This window comes from Aotus nancymaae, unplaced genomic scaffold (assembly GCF_030222135.1).
Source record: "Aotus nancymaae isolate 86718 unplaced genomic scaffold, 86718_ANA_hifiasm-v0.15.2.pri h1tg000029l, whole genome shotgun sequence".
In the NCBI taxonomy this organism is placed as follows: Eukaryota; Metazoa; Chordata; class Mammalia; order Primates; family Aotidae; genus Aotus; species Aotus nancymaae.
Genome location: NW_026988442.1, coordinates 41,687,225 through 41,713,349, shown reverse-complemented (window position 1 = coordinate 41,713,349; position 26,125 = coordinate 41,687,225). Strand labels below are relative to the sequence as shown.

The 26,125-nt window shown below is 58.7% G+C and overlaps 1 protein-coding gene and 1 long non-coding RNA gene across 3 annotated transcripts; one reads left to right on the top strand and one right to left on the bottom strand.

Annotated features, from left to right (window-relative positions):
- Positions 1 to 368: 368 nt before the first annotated feature.
- On the top strand, positions 369 to 5,324 carry LOC135276980 (uncharacterized). Of its 2 annotated transcripts, none has more exons than XR_010344571.1 (3): positions 369 to 850; positions 1,147 to 1,275; positions 4,714 to 5,324. It is a non-coding gene; the product is annotated as an uncharacterized LOC135276980 (long non-coding RNA). The 2 variants fall into 2 exon arrangements; XR_010344570.1 differs by having other exon boundaries at positions 1,144 to 1,275.
- Positions 4,124 to 9,222, bottom strand: MRGBP (MRG domain binding protein). Its single transcript, XM_064382582.1, has 5 exons — positions 9,026 to 9,222; positions 8,474 to 8,595; positions 6,158 to 6,239; positions 5,779 to 5,853; positions 4,124 to 5,224 (listed from the first exon to the last, which is right to left on the bottom strand). Exons 1-5 carry the CDS (start codon positions 9,171 to 9,173, stop codon positions 5,037 to 5,039), a joined length of 615 nt encoding a protein of 204 aa, XP_064238652.1. The 5' UTR covers positions 9,174 to 9,222; the 3' UTR covers positions 4,124 to 5,036.
- Between the last annotated feature and the right edge of the window lie 16,903 nt (positions 9,223 to 26,125).

The following is a 26,125-nucleotide window of genomic DNA, read 5'->3' as shown; positions in this document are numbered from 1 at the left end:
GCCCCGCGCCCCTTCCCCGAGAATCCCCAACGTCCGCCCGGCAGGATGCCCCTCGCCCAACGCCCACCCCCACCCCAGGATGCCCACCCTAGGAGATCTTCCCGAAAATGTCCCCAAAGGCTGCCCGCCCCCCAGAGGACGTCTCCCCGGAAGATGAGCCGGGGTACCTCGGAAGAATGCCTTCCTCTCTCCCCGCAGAGAATCCCCCCTTCCAAGAATATTTCTGTCCCTCAAGAGAAATCCCCCCCAGAGGATGTCCCCAGCCAAAGAATGTCCCCTGGAGGATAACCCCTGGAGGATAACCCGTGGAGGGACCGTGTGTCCATAGGGGCCTGTCTCCCTGGGCTGGGTGTGTGGGGGTCCCTGTCCCTCTGCCAGCTGCGGCTAGGGGCCACACTCCGCTCCTGGAAGCTGTGGCAGACCCCTGTCCCTCCACATGGCCGTTTTCTTTTTGAGGCCACCAGGGGAGTCTTTCTGTCCAGGGTGCCGAGTCTTATATAAGGCAAATGACATGGGCAAGCTGTGACTTCCCTCTCCTTTACCATTCTCTCTCAGTTGTAAGGAAGGCTCCTGGCCTCCTGCCAGCACGTCACCCCAGGGACTGTTCAACACGGGGGACACCAGATTAGTGCCTCCTTCGGGCCCTCTCCATAAGCATTGCAGATCTGGGATGACACAAAGTCACTTTCAGTTGCAGTTTCCAGCACCGTGGGTCCCTTGCTCAGCCACCTTTGACATCTGCTGGCAGATAATGGCAAATTTGGGGACCTTTTGAAACAAAAATCAGGAGCGGCTACCCCAGATAGAATTCTTCTGTAACTACTATGCCACTTCGTTTCAAAAAACTTAGGTAAAACTAAATCTGGGTTTTGGAATTGGCCATGAGAATGGCTTCTGGCAGAGCTGTCCCTGGAATGGTGGGGGTGGAAGGGTGGAGCGGGCCCTGCCCAGAACCCAGGGGACACTGCTGTCTCCTAGCCCTGCAGGCTTCAGGCTGCCTGGTCCTGGGAACCGGTGACAGTCCTTGTCCTGTGGGCCAGGGACAGCCATAAACGGAAGTCTTCCAGTCCTGGCCATGAGTACAGGTTAAGGCCTCTCTGGGTGCGGGGTGCTAACCTTTGCTGACCTGTTGACTGTTACTAGCAGGTGCAGTCTCACCTGGCTGGAACCTGTGTGCATGCATCTCACTTTCTAAAAGGACTGGTGATTCCTGAAGTTTTGGGCTCTGGACCTTTCTGCAAATCAGCTTACTGCAGTGGCCAGGGCGAGTTTCCTGTGAGTCAGCTGCCTGGCCTTCTTGTTAGATGATTTACTTTACAGCTGGGATCTGGTTATGGTATCAGGATAGACGGGGGCCTCTGATGGGTGTTGGGTGGTTGGATAGGGCTTGGGTGATCTGAGACCGGGGTGGGCAGGCTGCCCCCTTCACTGCCCCCCAGAAAACAGAAAGACAAGCGTACTGGGTGTGGATAACATTGTTCCAAGGGATAGTGTTCCCACTGCTCCCGACTGTTGGCAGGATGACAGAACTGCTTCTCTAAAGAGTATCAGTGGCCTGGCGCGGTGGCTCACGCCTGTAATCCCAGCACTTTGGGAGGCTGAGGCGGGTGGATCACGAGGTCAAGAGATCGAGACCATCCTGGTCAACATGGCGAAACCCTGTCTCTACTAAAAATACAAAAAAAATTTAGCTGGGCATGGTGGTGCGTACCTGTAATCCCAGCTACTCAGGAGGCTGAGGCAGGAGAATTGCCTGAACCCAGGAGGCGGAGGTTGCTGTGAGCCGAGATCGCGCCATTGCACTCCAGCCTGGGTAACAACAGCGAAACTCCGCCTCAAAAAAAAAAAAAAAAAAAAAAGAGTATCAGAGACATTGCCCAACTTCCGTTTTACAAATGTCACCACACAAAATTGCAGCTTTAGTTACCTCTGTGTAGTGTGTGTGCACGCGCACGTGCAGAGCTCCTGTGGGGGCGCGCTGATCCAGGAAGTGCAGGTACTGCTCCGGGGACTGTGCGACAGAACTGCTTCCTCAGAGCAGCCTCTGCAGTCCAGTGACGCCTGTGCAGCTCCGCATTCCAGACGGGGTTGCTGTCGAGGCTGGGCAAAGGGACTCCCTGTCACACACACACACACACACACAGCTCCCAGGCACCCAGGAAGGGCAGTGGCCTCTGCACACGCAGCGGGTGATGTGCCTGGAGCAGGCGCTGCTCACAGCTAAGGAGCGCAGCAGAATTTTGCTTGGCTGGGGCTTGGATTACAGCCTTCACATCTTCAGGCGAGACCAGCAGCAGCCATGTGATTTGACCCAGCCACGCCCTGTCCTCAATCAGCCAGCCAAGCAGGGAGCCTCGCTGCCGCTGCCCTGCTACTCAGTATTTATTTGCTGTTATTTGGGGAGCAGTGGAGTCCAGCCTCCTTTCTCAGTTACCCCTGGGTCACCCTAGGCGGGCTAGGCAGGGGGGTTCAGATCACGGCCACTTTCAGCCTTCACTGAGCCCCCACCTGCAGCTAGCAGTCTCTGCCCTGGGTGTCCTAGGCACAGAGCGCGGCTGAGGTGTCCAGGCTCAGCAGCAGCAGCAGCTTGTGACCCATTCAGACCCACTGCACAAGTCTCTCCTCTACAGCAACGAGTGCCTGAGCGTCCGCGCGCGGGCCGGCCTCATGCCAGCTCCATTTTCCTTTTCAGACTCAGGTTCAGTCTGCACCTTCTACATGGCATGGTGGGGTATGAGTGACATAAAGCCCTCAGGTTACTGACGGGAGCCCCAGGACAAGGAGGGGTATGCACGGTACTGACCAGGACTTGAGAGGCCACATTGCTCTCGCCCTGACACTTGGGAATTTGACATGGCTGTCCGACCTGCCAGCAGCTGGGCCTCCCCACAGGGAAGCCAGGAAGCTCACATGAGCCCATCAGGGCTGCACAGCACCTGACTTCAACCAGTCCAGCCTCTTGTCCAGAAGCGGAGGCCCAGGTCAGGGGTCACTGCTTGCCTGCCCCGCGGGCTCACTCTGCGCGCTGTCCCGTTCTCCTGGAAGTGCAGCAAAACGTTGTGATCATTGAGATGAGGCAGGTTTATGAACTCAGCTTTCTCAGCACATTCTGAGGTCACCTGAGGTGTGGTTTCGGATGGAGGTTTAGAACAGTGAGCCTGGGTGGAGAGCAGGGACTCCTTCTGGCCAAGTGCCAGCCCATTAGTATTTTCCCCCTCTCTTTCCCCTGCTGCTTCTGGACTGCCTCGGGGCCAGGCTGCTCTCCCGAGCGAGACTCCAGGGCAGGACCTATCACAAAGCACTGACTGAGGCAGACCCCGCAGGAGCGATGGCATGGGCAAGGGGGCAGCACCCTCCCCTGGCTGCAGGGCTGTGTTTGGGGTGTGAGTGGAGGAATGCCAGGCGGGCTGTCCTTCAGTCTGTGCATGTGGGGCCCTCCCGGTGCCCGCTCTGCACAGCAGGCTGTTACTGCAGGCTGTAGATTTGCCCCGGCTCTATAGAAGGGGCCCCCAGGGCCCCCCAGGCAGCTGTTCTCCCATTGGGGTGCAGCTCAGGCATGCCGCGGGCCAGCAGCTTCCTGGGCTGTTCTGCCCGGAAGTGACAGTGGGTTTGGTGCACACCGGGTCCCACACTGGGCGAGCGCATCGCACAGGGTTCCTGGCTCTGCCCCTTTCGTGGGTGCCTTGTGATCTGCGTCATGGTGAGGAACTCCAGGGACCGATGGCCAGGTATGTTCCCAGGCGGTGGAGGCGGCTCCATTGGCCGAGAAGCACCATCAAGCTGAGACACTGGGGCGCAACGGCTGGCCGGGACGGAGCTGGTCTTGTCCGCTCACAGAACGCTGGACTTCTCTGTGACCAACCAGCGGTCAGCGTTCATCAGGGAGAAGCCTGACCTCCGAGGGCCCACACCCTTTTGCCCTGCTAACATTTTGTATTTGAAGTGCTTGTCACAGTCCACAAAATAAGCACTCAGAATGTTACCATTTTGTTTATACATTGTATCAAGTAAATGTTAACAAGTCAAGTTAAGTGTATGCTTTAGTTACAAATCTCGGAAAAAATAAAACTTCCTACTGGAGGAAAAGTTAACTTACTTTGGTATCAAATTCACACACTCCAGGTTGGATTTTTCTCTGCTTTAATGTTCGCAGTCACACAAAGGTGGCATCTCAGTGGCACTGGGGCGGCTGCTGCCTCCTCACCAGCCCGACAGCTGCACGTCCTGCCTCTCACCCATTTGGTCTGTTTGCAAGTGACTAGATCATACAAAAATAACCACTACAAATTCTCTGTATCTGGCATATAAAAACTGACCAAAAAGTATCTCTTAAAGCAAAACATCTCAGAAAAAATACAACACAGGTTTAACTTCTGTAGTACTTTGTTCATATAAAACACTAGTAAAATAGGCTTCTTAAAAATTAAATAGTGAAATACCAACCAACCAAATTATATACATTGGTACAGTACAAGTGAATGAGGCAAAATCTCCAGTTCTTAGTCTCCCAGGAGGAGGGGCCGTCAGTGCGTGGCATGGGGGGTGTCCGGAAGGTCGTGTTCTGGTGTCACAGTCAGTGCAGAGGCTTGCAGCGGGACAGATGAAAATAACTGAGTCACGCAGGGAAGACCAGTGGCTCCCTCGAGGAAGAGTGAGGCCATGTTTTTATTGCTTGCTAATCCGAGGTTTTCCCCTGGTCCAATGCCCCTCTAGGTAGCCTGGGTCCTGAATGCTGCAGCCCATGTGGAGCTGATGCATGTTGCCAAGAAGCCACGGGGAAGCCATGCTGCTCCAGAGAAGAGGACAAGGCTTCAGAGCCCTCTTATCGGGGCTGGATTGATCCTGGCCTTTCTGGTCCACCAGGGTCCCACATGGTCCAATTGACACACACATTTCCCCGCTGATGACCACGTTCACCTTCACCTGAGAACCTAGGGCGGGCAGGGCTCATAGCATTGGGACGATGTCACTGTGGCCTGGGGGTGGCACTGGGACCCAGCCGACCCCCTCAGTGACCAGGCTGTTTGCCGAGCGGTCTATGTTCGGCGCCGCTTGGCCGCGCTGGGACTGGAGGGGTTGCTGTTCGCGGTCAGGACTTTGTCAGTGACCCGGCTGCGCTTCCGCTTGTCTGCGCCTTCTTTGCACCCCAAGTCCGAGGAGTTCTTCTCTTTGTCTTTGCTGGATTTTTCTGTTGCTTTCCCCAAACTCCCTGAAGATGAAAAAACTGAGAAACGAAAAATCACTTGGCTAAAAACAGAATATCCAAAGTCTTATTTTTGTATTCCTGCTCAGTCAAACAATCTGCGTATTCACACATGACCCCTGAGTCCAAAGGCTTCATCCTGAGCTGGGGGCCCCTGGCATTGGGGGGCCCCCTGGCGTGTGGGGGCCCCTGACGTGAGGGGGCCCCTGGCGTGGGGGGGCCCTGGTGTGGGGGCCCCTAGTGTGTGGGGGCCCCTGGTGTGTGGGGGCCCCTGGTGTGTGTGGGCCCCTAGTGGGGGGGGGCCCTAGCATGTGTGGGCCCCTGGCGTGTGTGGGCCTGCAGAGGGGCCTGGTCCTGCTAGGCGCCTCCCTGCTGCGGACACTGCAGGAACCCCTGCTCAGACCCTGTCCCACAACACGGGGCCAGCACTCAGCTCCTGGGGACACAGCGCTGCAGGACCCATCCTGTGCCGAGATGACCTGCCTGGGGCCTCTGCACTGCAGGCTCTATGCCCACCTGACTGTGCCCTGCCCGAGGGTGGCCTTGCACCAGGGCAGGCTGAGCTCCACACTCACCATCGTCAGCCCCACTGTGGGGGTCCACGTCTTCCTTCATCTCCTCCTTCATCTCCTCTTCTATCATCACTTTTCCTGTGGAGGAGACAGCTGACGTTCACCGAAAGCCCACGGTGGTGGCCGACGCTGGGGGATGGTCAGGCCGGGGACTGCTCCGACGCTTGCTGCCCACACAGGCCTCAGCTTCCGTCCAGCCACTGCTCTCAAACAAAGTCCTCTCCAATCCCGGAGCTCCCAAGACCACCCGAGCACAGGTGGGGCGGGGTCTGTGCTGGACCCACACCTCCCTGGAGGCCCGGCGTCCTCACCCTCACCTCCCTGCCCTGGGCCAGCGTCCGGCCTTTTCTGATTCCCAAGCCCAACCTCTCCTGAGTCTCACCTTCTCGGACCTCCAGAATGATCTCTTCTGGAAGGACGAAGTTCCTCTCTGAATTCGGGAACGGTAGAATCTCAGACTCGTGCTGATGTCCAATAGAGTTTGGTTTAAGAAACAGGAGAGGGGCGAGGTGGAGGCGGAAAATAAAAAAAGAAACAAAGGAGAAAACGTGGTTGCAACAAGTCACTGCGGCCGTGCCAGCCACCCGGGGAGCGGCCAGTGAGCGCACAGCGCCGTGTTGAGGCTGCAGAGGGTGGGGCCTGGGCAAAGGGCATTTCTTTTTGTGGGGAGCACCGGCCACAGCTGGGCTTTCCAGAGATGCAGGGAAGGCAGGACCAGTGGAAGCAGCCGCAGGAGTCAGAAGCAGCACCAGGGCGGCATTGCTAAGGTGGGCCCTGAGGACCGGTCAGTGCTGGTGACGCGCCCCGTGGGCCCCACCTGCCCTCCACGGCCTGTGGTCTCACCATGAGACTGCATCCCCCAAGGCGGCGTGCACAGGGCACGGTGACAGCCCCGGGGAGAGGCTGCAGGTGCCTCGAGTTCCCCTCCACGTGGCAGGAGCCCATGGACATTGAGGGTGTTGGCTGGGATGCCACAGTCACAGAACAGGGAGAGAGGCAGAGCAGGTGCAGCAGGGCCCCCTGAGTGCTTGCCAGGCACTGCCCTCCTTCGGTCACATAGACCAGAGGGAGACCAGGAGCCAGGGAAAGTGGAGCTGGCGGGAAGAGCCCTGGACTAGAAGGCGGATTCAGCAGACAGAGGCTTCCGCTCGGCAGTTTGGGTGCTGTGTGGAGCGGGCAGTCAGGCCACATCCGTGCTCCTCAAAATCTCCTGGGCCTGCTGGTCAGCCTCTTGGGTGGACTCCAGAGGCTCTGTATTTCATCAAGTCTGGATGACTCAGACCTCAGCCACACAGAAGTGCCACGGTCCAGAGAAGGTGCCAGCCCCATGGTCTCGCCCAGTCCTTACTGATGCCACAGGCCACTGTGGGAATAAGGCACGGGACCACCATCCTGGGGCTGAGGCCTGGTGGTCCCACGCGCTCCCTGAGTGTCATGTGGGCTGCTGTGCTCATCTGAGCCAGCACCAGAGCCCCAGGGGACATTACAGGCCTTGGAGCTGTCTGTCTTCCCCAGAGACAGGCACAGAGCTGCACCCATCTCTCCAAATCCCAGTGTGGGAGGTGTCTGGGGACCAGGCGCCCTCTCCCATAACTGAGAAGCTGCTGACCCCAGGGAGTTCGGTGACAGGGGGCCTCTGACTCTGGGGTGGTGACAGATGCGCTCTAGGCAGGAGTGGGTGCAGGGAGGACCTTGTGAGCTTAGTGGTCAGCTGCACCTGGGCCACTAGGCACTGGTCACCCAATGCAAATGCTGTACCGGCTCAGAACGTCCTCAACGCAGGACGTGGCAGCCATGGGGCGTGAGCTCCCAGGGCCCTTCCAGGGCTGGGTGTCCTTCCTCTCCTCACACAGTCAGCCCTCTGCACAGCTGGCATCTCCGTCCCCTTTCTATAGCTATGACAAGGAGACCCACTTCACTCGTCCAATGTCAGTGGCAACCACTCCCTGTCTCAGTGGTGCCTACGTCTTACTGGGAGGGCTGGCGTGGCCCTAAGTCCATCGGGGCAGGCACAGACTCTCTTTCCACCAGCCCAGGTCCACCTCCTCCTGGTCACCTGCCCCGACCCCCACCCCACTCTCCAGCTGCACCACCATCTGCTGCTGAGGGGCCTGGAACACCCCCCGCCTCTTCTGGCCACCCTGCTTCCTAGTTCACCTGCTAGCCCGTCACACGCCAGCTCAGAGCTCTGTGAGGACTGGAACTCCACTTGTCTGACTCCCACAGAAGCCACCAAATTCGTCTTGGTGTGACTCGGATAGGGTCATCCTCTGCCTAAAGCACTTCTGGGGCCTCCCAGGAAGGGCCTCGGCCTCTGCATCCCTCCCTCCCGGGTCTCAGCTGCCCACTCATGTCCCTAGAGGCCTCTGCATCCCTCCCTCCCTGGTCTCAGCTGCCCACTCATGTCCCTGGAGGCCTCTGCATCCCTCCCTCCCGGGTCTCAGCTGCCCACTCATGTCTCTGGAGGCTCTGGTCCAGCACCCAGTCAAAAGCAGGCCGCCCGAAAAGCTGACCAGCCGCTGGCACTGCTTTGTGCTTCCGATGACAACCTCTCGAGCCACCACAGGTGGCCCGCTGCTCCGCCCAGCCAACCCCAGCAGGCACAGAGGGGCCTGTACCCAGCTCAGGCTGACCCTCAGAGAGCGGTGCGCCGGTTCGCGCCCCCACCCAGCGGCACCGGGAGGGCAGTGGGGCTCACCAGCGCCTGCATGTCGTACATGCTGCTCAGGTGGTCCCAGATGACCTTGGATGGGACCTGCCGCCCTATGTTCTGGCTGAACTTGTCCCGGATACAAATCATGTGGAAGTGTCGGTTCACACCTGCGGGAAGAGGGGCGGCGGGACGACCGGTGAGCCGGGAGGAGGGCGGGACGGAGGGGACGGGCGGCCCCGGGGGTCGGAGGGGCAAGGGTGGCGGCGGAGGGATGCGGCGGGGCCCGAGAGCGGAAGGGCTGCGGGGGGCAGGGCCGGGGGGAGCGGAGGGGCTGCGGGGGCAGGGCCGGGGGAGCGGAGGGGCTGCGGGGGGCAGGGCCGGGTGGGGCGGGGGCGGGGCGCTGCCGGGGGACCTCGCGGTGACACGGGGGTCGGGGGCGGGGTCCCGGGCGGGGCCCGCGGGGCGCGTGGGAGGGCGCGAGGGCGTCACGGCCGGGCTCGGCGGGGCGCGTGGGGCGCGGGTGTCGCGAGCGCAGGCCCCGCCCCCCCGCCGGTTGCCCGCCCCGCCCCCACGCGCGTCCGCGGCCTGGGCGCTCACCGACGGGCTTGTGGCCCAGCATGGCGTGGAAGAGGCACACCTCCACCTCGGGGCTCCACACCACCGTCTCCTCCGCCGGGCTGGTTGCCGCCTCCCCCGGGCCCTTGTCGCCCGCGGAGCCCCCGCCGCCCACCTCGGCCTCTCCCATGGCCGCGGCGCGGCAGCGAGGAGCCCCCAGCGGGAGCAGGCGCGGCCACGGGCTCCGCGCAGGCGCACTGGGGGCGGGCGCGCGCTCCGCCGGGCACGCGCTCGGGCTCACGCGCCGGCGTCCGCGCATGCGCAGCGGAGGGCGGGGCCCTTTCCCGCCCGGACCCGGCCCTGCTCCGCCCCGCGCGGGGGTGCTTCAAACGTGTTCCTCTTAGAAACGCGGTAGAAGGAACGCTGCATCCAAAGAAAAAGTGTGCGCTACAAAGAAAACCGTCACAAAAGTGAAAAGACGACCCACAGGCTGGGAGAAAATAATTGCAAATCCTGTATTGATAAGGAACTTCCTGGCAGAAGGTATAAATAATTCTTATAACTCAATTATAAAAAGACAGTCTAACTATAAAACGGCGACGGATTTGGATACACATTTTTCCAAAGAAGATGTACAGATGGGCCGGGCGCGGTGGCTCACGCCTCTAATCCCAGCACTTTGGGAGGCCGAGGCAGGCGGATCATCTGAGGTCTGGAGTTCGAGACCAGCCTGGCCAACATGGCGAAACCCCGTCTCTACTAAAAATACAAAATTAGCCGGGCGTGGTGGCGCGTGCCTGTAATCCCAGCTACTCGGGAGTCTGAGGCAGGAGAATCCCTTGAACCCGGGAGGCGGAGGTTGCGGTGAGCCGAGATCGCGCCACTGCACTCCAGCCTGGGTAACAAGAGCGAAACTCCATCTCAAAAAAAAAAAAAAAAAAAAGCTAGTCTGGCCGTTCCTCAGACGATGGAACCGTCTCCCTAGGAGGCGGCAGCTCCCAGGCGGGTCCCGCGGCGGTGGAAAAACGCGCAGGTCCAGGCCGGGACCCGCACCCAGCGCCCCCAGGGTGCAGCTCCTGCAGCCGCGAAGCGAGCGTCGCCCCCAAGCCCGGGGCGGAACCCGCAAGGGGCGCACGGAGCGCGGACACCCGCACAGCGCAGCCGTGTGCAGCGGGAAAGAAGCAAGCAGGGACTGCGGCAGCGTGGGTGCGGCTGAAACGCTGTCAGAGAACTCAGACACCGAAATCCCGCGGGGGAATCCATTCACAGGAAGAGCCGGAACTGGCAACTCTATGGGAATAGAACGCCCACGCGCGGTCGCCAGTGATTTGGGAGGAGGGAAACGAGAGTCACTGCGATGGGCACCGGCTTCGTTTTTGTTTGCTTTTGAAACTGAATCTCGCCCTGTCGCCCAGGCTGGAGTGCAGTGGCGCGATCTCGGCTTACCGCAACCTCCGCCTCCTGGGTTCAAGCGATCCTCCTGCCTCAGACTCCCGAGTAGCCAGGATTACAGGCGTGCACCACCCCCGGCTAATTTTTGTATTTTTAGTAGAGACGGGGGTTTCACCATGTTGGCCTGGCTGGTCTCGAACTCCTGACCTCAGGTGACCCGCCCGCCTCGGCCTCCCGAAGTGCTGGGGTGACGTGCGTGAGCCACCGCGCCCGGCCGGGCCCAGCTGCTTCTTCTTTTTTTTTTTGAGACGGAGTTTCGCTCTTGTTACCAGGCTGGAGTGCAATGGCGTGATCTCGGCTCACCGCAACCTCCGCCTCCTGGGTTCAGGCAATTCTCCTGCCTCAGCCTCCTGAGTAGCTGGGATTACAGGCACGCGCCACCATGCCCAGCTAATTTTTTGTATTTTTAGTAGAGACGGGGTTTCACCATGTTGACCAGGATGGTCTCGATCTGTTGACCTCGTGAGCCACCCGCCTCGGCCTCCCAAAGTGCTGGGATTACAGGCGTGAGCCACCGCGCCCAGCCCCCAGCTTCTTTTTAAGGAAGTGAAATGCTGTGGAATTTTATAGTGGCCACGGTTTCACTCAGCAAAACCCCACCGAATCGTGCGCTTTAAGTGGGTGAACGGTGTGTCACGTGTTAGATCTCAATCAAGCTGTTAAGAAAAAAACAAGACCAGAAACCCCACAGTTCCTGCAGAGTGGGGCTCGACGCCCGGGTCTGCTCGTGGGTCGGAGCGCCTCCTGGGAGTAGGGGCATGGGGGGGTCCGGCCCTGCAGGCTTTGACCGCGCCTCCGACTTCCGGCTGCGCAGCCAGAGCTCTATGGAATCGTTAACCGCGGGTCGCTGCGGAAGCCCCACCGCAGGGCGGGGCCGGGGCCGGGCGGGGGAAGGGGCGTGGTCGGGGCGGGGCCTAGGCTGGGGCTACGCGGAGCCGCTCTGGGGAGGGCGGGTCAGGGGCGGGGCCGCCAGTCAAAACGCGTCTATGAAGAGCTTAAGGCGGCATCCAATCAAGTCCGCCACGGCCCCTGGCTCCGTCCTCCCCGTCTCCGCCCCTTTCCCTCTCGGCCACGCCCAGCACAGGCCCCCCGGCCAGGGACCCCGCTGCGCAGATATTTTCGCCTCTGTGGGTTTAGGCTCCGGATGGGGCTCCGGGTTGCCTCCTCCCAGCTGTGTGACCTGACGAGGCTCCGAGCCTCTTTAGGGTTCAGTGCCCTCCGTGCAATGCGCCAACAACAGCCCCTTCCCTGGAGGTCTTGGTGAGGGTTGGGTGCTCTGCAGGGTGCCCTGGGACTGGGCCGGGGCCTGTGCCAGCGCGTTCTGTCCTCCTGACCAACCAGAGCTGGTACTGGTGAGCGCAGCCCCTTAGCCCGTGCAGGCTCTGGTCAGCCTCAGCTGCTGGCTTGTCTGTCTGGGACCTGGGCCTCAGCTTCCCCATCTGTGCAGGGGGCCGCTGGTGATAGCGGTGCCAGCCATGACCTGGTGGAGATGTGGCCCAGTGAGACTTCGGAAGGGCCTAAGCCACTGCTGTCACGTGGCATGTCCTCTTCCCTGGAGGAATGAGAGCAGCCCACAGCCGCTTAGCACAGAAACGCTCGGGAGACGGGGCCCTCATCATTACTCATCTCCTTACTGTTCCCTGGACATCCTGGGGTCCCTGTGCCTCCCCTAGGTAAGGATTCCTAGGTAAGGGTGCACAACTGATTTTACCACACCTGCCTTGATGGACAGATTCTGCCACGTGTTTCTGCTATGAGAGTACCTGCCAGGTACTACCTCCCTCAGTGTGGAGAGCCTCCTCCCTCGGGGGTCCCCTGCGCTTGTGCCTGTTGAGAAAAGATGGCATAAAAGTGTGAGACACGGCCCGGACCAGGAGACCCAGGGGTGCTGAGCCCCAGATTGGACCGGGTCCACATGGAGATGCACACTCAGCTTATCCCAGCTGGGGTGGTCTGCCTGCTCTAGTGGGAACCTGGGCAGGGGTGCTGTCTCTAGAGCTCGATGCTGGGCGATCGTCATGAAATACCCGCCTCCCCCACACGTCCCCTTCTTTCTGAGGCAGGTGACGCTGTCACGCCTGCTTTGAGGGGAGCAGCCAGAGATGAGTACAGTAGGCAGCTGCCTGGGCTGAGGGCAGAGCCGGGAATCAACCCTCAGAACCTGGCTCCAGCAGACCCCTGGCCACCTCCCTTCCTGGCCTGCTCTAATCCCTCTGGACCCTCACCTGGGCTCCCCTGCAAGCCACCCTGCAGCCCCCCCAGGCTGCAAATGCTGCCCCCACCCCTTTGCCTGTCTTCCCTGAGTGGCCTTCACTCTCGGCTGCAAGGTCAGCACCCCAGCTGTGAAGGTCCCATTTGGTCTCTACAGCCACACACCTGTGCTTCTCACTCAGCAAGGGCTTTGTGGGATGCACTTTGCACGCTTGTCATTCTGAATCATGGCCAATAATTTGTTCAATGAGTGCCTCCCCTGCCAGGCCATCAGCTGGCTCCAAGGGCCCAGGGCTGGGTCTGGTGTGGTACCACTGTCCCTCACCTCCCCGGCAGGGCCAATACACAGCAGGTGGACAATGACCATTTGTGGACTGGCTAAGCAACCTACTCATGCCTTCCCTTACTCATGGGGACGGAATGAATGATCCTCTATGATCCCTGTAGCTCAAATTTCCTTCAAAAGATGGATGTGGCGTCCCAAAATCTTGGTCCCAGGAACAGAGGACTTGGATCGCAGGTGGGAAACAGGCCCTGGAAAGGCTTTCTCATGGTCAGCGAACATACAGGCCTTCCAGGTTATCTATCTGTCTTGTATAAGTCTGGCTAGCATGAATCATTCCTCAGATCGGCTCTGGGTTCTGGCCAAGTGGAGTTTCTTGCTTGGGGAGCTGATATCATCTCTGGAAGGTGGTGAGCACTGCTAACCAGAGGGTGCCCATCTCTCAGCCCCAGGGGACACCTGGTTCTTGGCCATGAGACAGGTGCAATGGAAGGGATGTTTAGAAGGCTTTGGTCAAACATACCCTTATGTGTCCACATGCCTGTGGTCACAGTGTCCTCCCTCTGGCTGAGTCTCTGGGACAGAAGTGGAATTCCACCACAGTGAGACTCACATGGCTGGTGGGACCGCTCCCTCTGCCACTCATGCCTCGGACCCCAGACACTGGAGAGGGAGCTCAGCCTTTGGAGCTGGACAGCCGCTGTGGGTTCTGTCCCCCCAGGTCCACCGGTTCCACCACGGGCCATCCCTCTGGGCCACATCCAGACATCTGGACACCGAGCACAGCTCTGTTGTCCCCTTCCCTGACTGAGCAGCCTCGTAGGTGAGGTGCTGGGGACTGCATGGCTGCCAGATGAGGTGGGGGGGTGTTCTGATGCATTATCACAGAGACTGCCTGTTCCTGCCCTGAATGCAGTGTCTTTCCCACACAGCCAGGTGGGAGAGGTTGTTACCTAGCTAACATCTCTCATCTCCCCATGCCTTCGCTTTCTTCCTCTTCGGGGGAAATTCATGCTGTTAAGGTTCCGATCTAATTATTTCCCTTATGACCAAAGCAGCCTGTGGTTTCAGAGAAATCAGAAGTTGGACTTTGGGGGAACCGGACTGAAGTGACCTGGCCAGGGCGTCTCTGGTGCAGCCACCAGGCTTCCCGCCAACACATCACACCTCTAGGGGGCAGGTTCCACCCACTGTTCGGACCCAGATCTTGGCTCCTGTCTGAAGCCTGCTGGAGAGAAGCAAGTGGTCCCTGGGAACATGGCCACCACAAGGTGGCCACTCTCACCATTTGGGAAAGAAAGTCCGATTCTTCACATGGGGCACCTGAAGACTCCCCAGGCTGACCGGAAGGCCGGCTGGACGTGTCTGAGTCAGCACCTGTGATGCTCCCAGCACTAGCCTTGCACAATTATTGTTCCCACGATGTCCCCTGCACGGCCACGGCCCTGAGAAGGTGGGGGCTGCAGTGCGCGGGCTCAGCTGCCGGCTCTCCACTGCCTGAGGGGATTCTGGCTGCTTTCAGGGGTTGTCACATCTAACAAAAATACCAGGATGCCCAGGTGAAAATGTGAATTTCAGATAAACATTGAATAACTGTGTAGTGTAAGTATGCCCCAAATATTATGTGTTTGACCAAAGCCTTCTGAACATGCCCTCCACTGCACACGGCTCTCATGACCAAGAACCACGTGTCCCCGTGAGGCCGGGGGATGGGCACCTTCTGGTTAGCAGTGCTCACCACCCTCTTCATAAAACCCCGTGGTGTAATACAGCACAGTGTCATAGAACCCATGTGATATTTGGGACATACTTACACTGTAAAATCATTCATATTCTCATTTGAATTAAATTTTAATTATCTGAAATTCAAATGTAACTAGGCCTCCTGTCTTTTATCTGATGATTCTGCTCTTTTTGCCTGGTCAGCAGCTTGATTTGACGTGAAAGGTGGGGCTACATGTGACCCTCGTTGTCTGGGCCCCGGCTGAACAGGTCAGGACAAAGATGAGGCCCACCCAGGCCCACAGCGCCACATCTCAAGATGCAAGCTGCATGGGTGACGGGCGGGGTGGGTGGTGCTGCCTCCGCCAGATGCTCCTTAGGGTCTGTGGAGGGAGGGAGAGACCCAGGCCCTGGCTTTCCAGGTACTGCTTTTGTGGGCATGGAGGATTCCTAGGTAAGGGTGCACAACTGATTTCACTACGCCTGCCTCGATGGACAGATTCCGCCACGTGTTTCTGCTGTGAGAAGCCATGCTGTCCTGGAATCCCCATCCACGTGCGCAGCTCTTACCCTCCAGCCTGTGGGATGGGATAGGAGGAGGAGGAGGAGGAAGAGGACTTACCTTCTGATAGACCCAGGGTGCTCAGAGTGCAGGCCCTGCAACAGCAGACTCAACCTCACCCGGAGACTTGTCAGAAATGGGTATTCTTCCCACGTGTGCACGTGTGTATACATATGCACACACATCTGTACACACAGCTACAACACATGCACACACACCCAGGTGCACCCATGTGACACACAGATACATGCACACACGTGCACACGGGCAGCTCACCAACCACCCAGCTCTGCTGCATCAGACGCTCTGGGGCGGGGCCAGCACTTCTCCAGGGGTGGTGGGTGCAGGCGTCACAGTGGGAGGGGCCAGGCGATTGCCACTCACGCTGTTTTTAAGTTGGCTCACGTCGGCTGGGGGTGCCGAGCTGAGCTGCTCCTCACTGCCTTTTTCCAGTCTGCTGGGGGAGATGAGCCTCATGTTTTCTGCCTGCCATGGGATGTGTGGTCCTCTGAGTCCTCAGCCACTGCCCATTGTCACCAGGAACCAAGCTCAGCTGGGCACAGTAATCCCAGCACTTTGAGAGGCTGAGTTGGGAAGACTGCTTGAGTCCAGGAGTTTGAGGAAAACATAGGGAGCCCTCCATCTCTACCAAAAAATAAAAATAGAAAACTCCCTGGGGCAATCGCAACTTTAAAAATGCCCAGGATGGAGACAGGACACTTGGAAAATGCCACGGAGGCTGGCCTGGGCCGCGCAACGTTTCAGCTCTCCAGTCAGGCTCCCGTGGATTCACAAGGGATGGAAACTTTCCTCATTAATTAGGCTTCTAAAGGCCAGCTCTGCTTTCTTTGTGCAACAAAGGGAAATTATTCTTTGGGTTAACACAGAAAACAGCCACTGTCCTCTCTGTAAAAGGAGCAATTCTTTTCAAAGGCAGGAAAAGTCCTTCTGAAGTAAGTCCCTCTGCCCAGCACGTCCCCTAAGCCGGGCTCTGCAGCGCCGGGGCTTGGGATGTGTTTTCTGTCTATTTTTAGGAGGGAGATGCTGGGGTTTCAAGGGCCAACCCGGTGGGTGTCAACTGCAGCTCCATGAGGACTGCACAGAAGGGAACAGAGGTGTGAGCCTGGCTCCCGTACCGAGCGGGATTGAGGCAAAGGGTGTTGCTTCCCCTTCTGGCAACATTTCAGGATCTGGAGGTAAGGAGGGAAGGCCTGAGAGCTTCTGGAGCAGAACCGAGTCCCTACAGGACTCAGAGCCAGAGTGACAGCTGCTGGGATCAGCAACACTGGGGGTTCGAGGACAAAGTTCACAAGGAACCGAGACCCTCAATTGCAGCCCACGTCCTCCCGTGTGAGGACAACGTGTCTGCCGGGGCCTGGGGCACTCACTGCACCTGAGCCACAGCAGCTGGGAAGAAGGAGGCCACGGGGATGCCAGGACACGGAGGAAGAGTGAGAGCAAACGATGCAGAGAGCTGGTGCTCCCCAGAGTCTTACACGGAAGGGTTTCGGATGGAATTGTATTTTCTGCCCTAGGACACAGACACAGCACTTGGCTTCTCAAGATGGTATTTAGGCCGGGCGCAGTGGCTCACACCTGTAATCCCAGCACTTTGGGAGGCCGAGGTGGGCAGATCACCTGAGGTCTGGAGTTCAAGACCAGCCTGACCAACATGGAAAAAGCCCATCTTTACTAAAAATACAAAAAGTTAGCCAAGTGTAATGGCACATGCCTGTAATCCTAGCTACTCGAGAGGTTGAGGCAGGAGAATCGCTTTAACTCAGGAGGCAGAGGTTGTGGTGAGCCGAGATTGTGCCACTGCACTCCAGCCTAGGCAACAAGAGTGAGACTCCGTCTCAAAAAAAAAAAGATACCAAAATCGTTGTAATGCTTAAGTGCTGCTCATCACCATGGCCTGGTGTGTCAGTCGGTTCTCCCACTGCTAATAAAGACGTACCTGAGACCGGGTAATTTATAAAGAAAGAGGTTTCGTTGACTTACAGTTCAGCACGGCCGGGGAGGCCTCAGGGAACTTAACATCTGTGGCAGAAGGGGAAGCAGATGCGTCCGTCACAGGGCAGCAGCATGAAGTACCCAGCAAAAGGCGGAAAAGCCGCTTATGAAACCATCAGGTCTCCTGAGAACTCACTCAGTGTCACGACAACAGCAACCTGGGCTAACCGCTTCAGGATTCAGTGACCTCCCCCCGGGTCCCTCCCATGACACGTGGGGATTATGAGAACTACAATTCAAGATGAGATTTGGGTGGGGACACAGGCAAGCCGTGCCACTGTTAGAATCAGCCCAAATGTAAGACTGAACTGAAGGCGAATGTCCAAGATCCTAACAACATGAAGGTGGCGAGGGAAAGATGAGGGTGGGGGTGTGGCGGGAGGTGGGGAGCCCAGGCTTGCCCTCCACAGAAGTAGTTGGGGGTCACCAGCCAAGAGGCAGAGCTCCCGTGCATTGCTTACAGGTGTAAAGTATCCACTGGCCATCTAAAAATAATGCAGTAACTAAGAAAAACTGGCAAGAGGAAGGCGGTTAGGAAGGAGTGTCAGTGGCCCAAATGTATTGTTTTCCGAGTGCGTCTACGCTGAGATCAAGAACGAAAAGGTGAGAGCCGACGTACGGCTCTTGGGCAGCTCTGTGGGCTGCTGGGTTGAGTGCCCTGGTGAGCCAATCTCTCAGGTCTGGGTGGTCAGGCTGGCTGTGGCAGTGGCCAAGGCAAGACAGATGGGCATTGCTGGTCCTTCCTGGACACACTGCACCCTCGGGACGGAGGCAGGTGCTGGCTAGAGTCGAGTGGCCTCTTGTCCTCGCCGCCGCCATGTGAAGAAGGACGCGTCTGCTTCCCCTTCCGCCATGACTGTCAGTTTCCTGAGGCCTCCTGGCCACACTGAAGTGTGAGTCAATTAAACCTCTCCCTTTATAAATTACCCAGTCTCAGGTATATCAGCTGGGCCTCCCTCTCAGGGCCTCAGACCGTCCAAGCCAGGCTGGGGGCGTGCCTGGGCCTCCTGGGCGCTCAGCAGGGCGGGGGGTCATGCAGCTGCCCACGCCACAGCCACACGGCTCCTCTCCTGTTTGCTGGGAGCTGGAGCGAAGCGTCAGGCTTTGTGCCCCCAACGCTGAGAAATGCCGGTGGGCACTGGGGCCTGCCCGTGGAGGCCGAGCCGACTCCAGCAGCCCTCGGGGGGGGTTCCTGAGCTCCGTGCGGAGGTGCACAGGCTTGATGGCCGCATGAGAACCCAGACACCCTGGTGCTCGCTGGGAAACTCCGGGACAGGCTCCGCGTGGCTTTCGTCTGACTGGCCTGGGTCATTAGGGAAAATGTCTTCGGGTGGATTTTTGTTTCCTTGAAGTTCTGGTGATTGCCTCTCCAGGAAGTGAGGCTGGTTTCACCTGGTTGCCTCAGGGTCTCAGCAAAGGGGGCTTGGCAGCTGGTGGAAAGGGGCCTTTGAAGCCGCTTCCTCGAGAACTCACAGCTGGGCTCTCCCGGAGGGGCAGTTGCTGGCTGAGCATGGTGGGCGGAAGCTTCTGCCCAGAGTCTCTGGGTCCGTGATGGTTGACAAGCCCCATGGGGCCTCTTTCTCTTTCCCTTGAGTCACTGGGGTTGTGCATGGGTCTCCACCCCAGCCCAGGGGTGCAGGGGTCCTCACGGGGCACGGGGGTCCTCAAGGGGCACGGGGGTCCTCAAGGGGCACGGGGGTCCTCACGGGACACGGGGTCCTCAAGGGGCGCGGGGGTCCTCACGGGACGCGGGGGTCCTCAAGGGGCACGGGGGTCCTCACGGGACGCGGGGGTCCTCAAGGGGCACGGGGGTCCTCACGGGACGCGGGGGTCCTCAAGGGGCGCGGGGGTCCTCACGGGATGCGGGGGTCCTCAAGGGGCACGGGGGTCCTCACGGGACGCGGGGGTCCTCAAGGGGCGCAGAGGCCCTCACGGCACTTGTTCCATCGACTTCCAGGTCTGGGCAGGAAGACCCCCAACCCGCCCCGCCACCGGGTTCCCTGAATTCTCAGGTCTTTGGAGTGCGCGCCTGAGGCCTCCGAGCCCTGGGCCTCCTCGTGTCAGATGCTCACGCTGTGGGAGCTGCTTTCTCTCGGCTTGACTTCTGCAGAGAAAGAAAATCACAGCATTTCCCACGCTTTCCCCAAGCCTTGACGTATCACAGTTCACTCAAAGTTGTCAACAGACGTGGGCATACACAGACCCAACTGTGGGCTCGGGAGGCCTCCTTCAGCAGAGCCAGCAGCAGGCCGGGGTGCCCCAGGGCCCACCCGCCCAGCACGGGGGTGGGCAGCCGCTCCCCCCTGCCCCTCGCCTGCTCCAGCTGTGGGCACTGGGGGCTGCCCCCCGGCCCACGCCCTTCATCTCCTCACCTGTGCCTTACCTCACGACCTGTCACTGCCATGTCCTACCCATACCACCCTCCCCACCCTCCCCTCACCCACCTCCACCTACCCGTCCATTCCCCAACTATGCCTCACACCCGCCTCCATCTCCCCACCCTGTCCCACCCACCCCACCCGCCTTCCGTCCCCGCACCCCACCCTCTGCTACCCCCATCCTTCCCCCACCTCTGTCCCACCCACCCCACTCCACCCGCTCTCCAGCCCCTCCCACCTCCACTCAGGTTGTCCCTCCTGCAGTACTTGGTGTGTTTTAGTCTTTGGTAAATTTAAATGAAAATGCAGCGTTTTCCCTTCACAGTTGTTGTATCTGGACGCTGTGCACACAGGTGCACGCGATACTAGGCTCTTAACTTTGTTGTCTGATGTTTTTCATAATAAAAAGTTGAAGAATATAAACACTTGTCTCTATGCTGTTGAAAACGATGACAGCCAAAACTGAGAAGTAACCGTGCCCGCAGTAAAATCATTCTGTGATAGAGGAGTCCTGCTGAAGTCCCCACCGAGGCCGCCCCTCTAAGAGCCCTGACTCACTGCCCCGGCAGGCTTGGGTTTCTGTCACTCCCTAATCAAAAACCACACAAGTGGAAGCTGCCTCTCCCACCCTGGCCCTTCTCTCTTCGCGGCGCGGCCCGTCCTAGAGGCCAGGCTGTGTTGACCCCTGGAGATCTCTGCTGGAGCCGTCCTCACACCGAGAGCCTGAGTGGGGGGGGGCTCGCTGGGCTGGGAGCTTGAGGAAAGTGGCCCACCGGAGTGGCTGCTCCTGGACTCGCTGCCTTCTGCACCGGGTTTCCTCGGCTTTCGGGCAGGTGACGCCCCAGGAGCAGCTGCTGGTGCCAACGGGTGTTGGTGCGGAGCCCCCAGCTCCTCACCTTGGGGTGGGAGGTTTACGTACCCCCCTCGAGGGCCCCGGCAGCCCCAAGTGTCGCCTTGCTTCTTCTGCCACCTACTCGCGCGGTGTGGACTGGGGAACACCGAGCCAACCGCTTCTCTCTGAACAGCCGCCTCTGTGGGATCTGGGGCTCCAATCCTGGGCCACGTCAGGCACTTAGCAGACTGCGTGCAGGGGTCCGGGAAACCCACGGGAGGAGCGAGGAATCTGACTTTGCAGCGAGGACATGGCGGCCAGGGTGCGGGGCTGGGCCGTTTCCTCTGTGATTTTATTTATTTATTTTTTTGAGACCGAGTCTCATTCTGTCGCCCAGGCTGGAGTGCAGTGGTGTGATCTCAGCTCACTGCAACCTCCACCTCCTGGATTCAGGTGATTCTCCTGCCTCAGCTTTCCAAGTAGCTGGAATTACAGACACCTGCCCACACACCCGCCCACACACCCAGCTAATTTTTGTATTTTTAGTAGAGATGGGATTTCACCATATTGGCCAGGCTGTTCTTGAACTCCTGACCTCAAATGATCCACCCACCTCAGCCTTCCAAAGTGCTGGGATTACAGGCATGAGCCACTGTGCCCAGTCTCTTTTGTGATTTTTTTTTTTTCTTTTTGTAAAGATGTGGTTTCACCATGTTGGTCAGGCTGATCCTGAACTCCCGACCTCAGGTGATCTGCCCGCCTTCGCCTCCAAAGTGCTTGAATTACAGGCGTGAGCCACCATGCCCGGCCCTCTTTTGTGATTTTTGACGCAAGTTTCTAATTTCAGGAATTGGGGTCCTGGCGCATCCACTGAAGAACTTGATGTCCTTGAAATCACCTGGAACAGGTTCCTGCAGAGCAAACCCTTCTGGGCTTGAGGAGGAAACGGACCCAGAACATTCAGCCCATCTGAGCACAAACCTTCTGGTGATCTGAGAGACTGAGGCCTCCCCGTTCCCCATTCAGACCCAGGAGACGCTTACTCAGGAGGAGCTGGATGTGGCCTGTGAGCTCCTGGAGTCAGGCAGCTCCCGTGGGGCCGGATGGGCCTGGGCTAGCCAAGGCAGCCGCTGCCGTCCTGTGGATGGTGGGACCTCGCGTCTGCCTGGGCTCTGCACAGGGGCACGCTGTGGGTGCTTTGACTGGCAGTGTCTCAAAAACTCAACTCAGGGCTTGAGAGCAGATTTGTCTCCACTGCGTGTGCCTGTGAGCAGGGAGGGAATGCAAAGCTTTCTTCATAGCTAACGGGTGAAAACAATGGACCTTTCCATCAGCAGAGCGGGCGAGGGGGATACCGTGTGTTTCCCACTGCGGCTGGGACAAATTATCACACGTAGCGTGTCAACCAACATCCGTGTTTCAGCTCGGCCTCTGGAGGTCAGAGGTTCTCCCGGGTTCTTCTGGTTTCTCTGTTCGGGGTCTCATGAGGCTGAAATTGAGGTTTCAGCCAGCAGGGTTCTTACTGGGAGGCCCTGGGAAGAGCTGGCTCCCTGCTCCAAGGCTGTTGTCAGAATCCAGGCCCTGCAGTCACAGGACTTGAGTCCCCATCCTTGCTGGCTGTTGGCCAAAGGCCGTTCCCAGCTTCTGGAGGCTGCTCTGTTCTCTGGCTCGTGGATTCATCCTCCATCTTCAAAGCAAACCCGGGTCAAGTCCTCACCTCGAACCTCTGCCTCTGCCTCCTGCCTCCTGGCTCGGCCTCCCGGCTCGGCCTCCCGGGAGAAGCTGGCCGACCGACGTGTTTTCTTTTAAGGGTTCAGACGCTGGGCTTGTCTGGGGAGTCCGGGATTGTCCCCCACCTCAGCCTTAACCACAGCTGCCACAGCTCCTTCCCTTGCCACCAGAGGTACGTTCCCCTGCGGGTTTGCAGAGGGAGTAGTCACTGGCCCGTTCGTTACTTAGGCCTGGAAAGTTAGGGTTTTCCTTTCAATTTAGTTCTAGTAAGTCAGCGTGAAAGCCTTAGGTTCCCTGACCACACCCTATTCTCTTGCCTCAAAGGGACAAACTGTCCTTCTGTGGGAAAGGAGGGACTGTTCCCCCATCCCTCTAGGAGCATGTAAACGCCTCCCGGGGCTGCCTCAGGGGAGGCCTGGGGCTGGGAGGAGTGGACTTTGCTTTGCATCCTGTGTAAGGCTCCGCGTGCCCATATTACCTACTAGAAGTTATACTCTTATTTCTAAATTGTATACTTTTGAAAAACACAAAACATGAAAAGACAAGACTCAGAACACGTCCCGGTCACAGCGCACATGGAGTCTGGTAGATTGGGAAGCTATTTGGGGCTTCCTGGCAAGTGACCAGTGAAGGCCTTTTAAAACCACCCTGGACCCCTGCTCTGAGCTCAGTCTGGAGCCCACAGGCAGCCACAGTGTCCGTTAGAATTCTCCTTAGACTGGGCATGAGGCTGGCGTTCCTGAGGGATGGGAAGGTGGTGGCCGGCTTGCTTTGCCGGCTGCACCTCCATGAGTGGAGGCGGCCAGGGTGTCCAAGGCTGTACCCAGAGAGAGGTATGCCCAGAAAGGGGCGTGCCCGGAGTGGGGTGTGCCCGGAGTGGGATGTGCTCGGAGTGGGGGCCAGGCTGCACTATGCTTCTCACAAGAGTGATGTCTTGGGGCGCAGCACACTGCACTGCCTTGGTGGCACCTGGGCCCTTCTCTGAGCAGATGCCTCATCTGCCCGTGAGAGTCAACAGCAAAGCCGCAGCCAGGAGTAAGCGTGGTGGCGGGTGGAGACAGAGTCCCACGCAGGGGGCTCCACGGCTTCCTCCCTTGCCCCTTCCTAGTCACATGGGGTTGGAGCGTCTCATGGGTGTCGGGGGCAATACAATCAAAAACAAGGTCTCCTGCTAACCCAGACCTCTTCACTAGGGCAGAAGAGAAGGAAAACCATTTGCCATTGACTGAGCATGAAACCAGGATGCCATGTGCACTGCGTGTAAGCTGCTGAGAGTTTGCAAAGACAGAGAGATCTCAGCGGGCACACGGCCGGGCAGATGTAGCCTGCTACATGCACGCTGTCCTTGAAAGACAAACAAACTCATCTTCCAGACTCCATCTCACATCCACCTGGAGACTGGGGCGACCATCTGTGCCAGCTAGTTGGCTTTATCCAAAGGAAAAACAAATTCCTCCTATTTCTGCGACAGGAGGTGGTTCTGAAGCATCGCACCCGCCAGAGTGCGGCTCCTGGCCCTGGGCACGGAGGGGAACAGGCACGGCTTTGCTTGATGTCCACGTTTCAAAGATGGTGCATCCTGTCCCTGGGAAAGACCCCCGGCTGGCACCCAGGCAAGGAGCTTATTCAGCTTTAAAAAAAATTTACCCACATTTAGCCGGGCAGGGGGCTCACACCTGTAATCCCAGCACTTTGGGAGGCTGAGGTGGGCTGATCACCAGGTTGGGAGTTCAAGACCTTCCTGGCCAACACGGTAAAACCCCGTCTCTACTGAAATACAAAAAATTAACCGGGCGTGCGCCTGTAGTCCCAGCTACTCGGGAGGCTGAGGCAGGGGAATTGCTTGAACTCAGGCGGTGGAGGCTGCAGTGAGCCAAGATTGCACCACTGCACTCTGGCCTGGCGACAGAGCAAGACTCCGTCTCAAAAAAAAAAAAAAAGATTTACCCACATTAAAAGAATCCACAATGAAGAGCTTTCTGCAGTAAAAGCTGAAAGAAAAGAGTCTGTTTTCACTTTTGCAGAAAGGAAGACAAATTTTTAAAATGTTTTCACTTGTGTTGACCCTTCCAGGGACCAGCAGCGAGGTGTCCGTCCATCTCTGTCTGGCCCTGCAGCAGTATAGACAGGCTCATGTCGGCACACAGGGTGCGGGAGGGTGGGTGCTCCCAGCGCAGAGTGGTCCTGGCTCCCAGTCTCTGCCTTGCCACTTCTCACAGCGGGGTGATCGAGCCCAAAGTGCAGCCGCCCCTGAGCCTCAGTTTCCCCCTCATGAAATGACTGCGTGGCCAGTCCCTTCCTCAGGTGCTGTGGCAGGGAAGAGACTGCAGGGGATTGGTGAGCAAGGGGACTTCAGCCACCGTGGGCACCGAGGACTGTGGGCAAGGCTCCTGCTTTCCAAAGGGAAGGTGGGGGCTGTGGGAGGCTGCAGGGTGGGTGTCACTCAGAGGGGAGCGGGGCAGGGAGAGGGCTGTGGCAAGTTTTTGGATCAGAGGGACATCGATCAGCTGGGAACAGGCAGGGGAGGGCTCAGGGCCTCAGCTCTGTCTCCTGTCCCAGCTACCCTGTCGAGGTGGCTCCCGGGGGCCGACACTGCCTCTCATGACTCTTGATGCGCAAGAAGGGGCGGCCGGGGGCTGTCCTGGCTGCTGCTGGGATGGGGGCCAGGGCCAGGATCCCAGGGTGAAAAAGGGTGGCTGTTAAGGTTCATGTCACACCCAAAATCCGAGGCAGATTCTCTTTCCTGCTGCATCAGTCAGGGCCTGGGGAACTGGCCGCTCAGCGACATGGGCCCCCCGCTTCACTCCTCTCCTCATCTGTAAATGGAGGCAGGGAGGAGTCATTGTCTGCGGCCACTGGAGGCCAGCAAGGCTGGGCCCCAGAGCCACTGCCCAAATGCAGGCTTCCAGGCCTTCCCAGACACTGTGGTGTGGGTGTCCAAGACCCAGAGAGGCAGCTTCACGCGCCAGAGCGGGGAGCCAGACCGCGGGCACCCAAGGCCTCCCGCCCCGACCCCCTTGATTTGCTGCTCCCTACTGGGCTTAGGGCACACAGTAGGTGCTCATTAAATGTGTGTTGAGTGAAACAGACAAATGCAAACTGGTAGAGTGGGGGCTGTGGGGACAGGAGCACAGGGGCTGTAATCAGGGCCAGGCTGTGTAGGGCAGGGGCCCTGGAGGAGGGGTCATCAGCCTTGGGTCACCTCCTCCAGGCCAGGGTCCACAACATGAGACAAGAGAGAGGACCATGCCAGCCATCAGACAGGCCGGGGGCCACGCCATCAGAAAGACAGGCCAGGGACCATGCCATCAGACAGACAGGCCGGGGACCATGCCATCAGACAGACTGGCTGGGGACCACGCCCTCAGATAGACAGGCTGGGGACCAAGCCCTCAGATAGATAGGCTGGGGGCCATGCCATCAGACAGGCTGAGGATCACACCATCAAACAGACAGGCCAGGGACCACACCATCAGACATCAGACAGGCTGGGGACCACGCCCTCAGATAGACGGGCTGGGGACCAAGCCCTCAGATAGATAGGCTGGGGGCCATGCCATCAGACAGGCTGAGGATCACACCATCAAACAGACAGGCCAGGGACCACACCATCAGACATCAGACAGGCCGGGGACCATGCCCTCAGATAGACAGGCTGGGGACCAAGCCCTCAGATAGATAGGCTGGGGGCCATGCCATCAGACAGGCTGAGGATCATGCCATCAAACAGACAGGCCAGGGACCACACCATCAGACATCAGACAGGCCGGGGACCACGCCCTCAGATAGACAGGCCGGGGACCACGCCCTCAGATAGACAGGCTGGGGGCCATGCCATCAGACAGGCCAGGGACAATGCCATGGGGCCCGAGTGTAGTCTGCTGTGCACCTGGTCAGGGAACCCAGAGTTGCCCATCAGTGCCACCTCCCTGAGGCCCTGGCCAGCATCATTCTCTAA

What these genes read in the sequence shown, in the direction of transcription:
- MRGBP (XM_064382582.1), bottom strand. Translation starts at nt 9,173, where the DNA reads ATGGGAGAGGCCGAGGTGGGCGGCGGGGGCTCCGCGGGCGACAAGGGC. An exon ending in TGTACGACATGCAGGCGCTG is followed by an intron (nt 6,240 to 8,473) that starts GTGAGCCCCACT and finishes ATTGGACATCAG; the next exon opens with CACGAGTCTGAGATTCTACC. An exon ending in CCACAGTGGGGCTGACGATG is followed by an intron (nt 5,225 to 5,778) that starts GTGAGTGTGGAG and finishes TTCGTTTCTCAG; the next exon opens with TTTTTTCATCTTCAGGGAGT.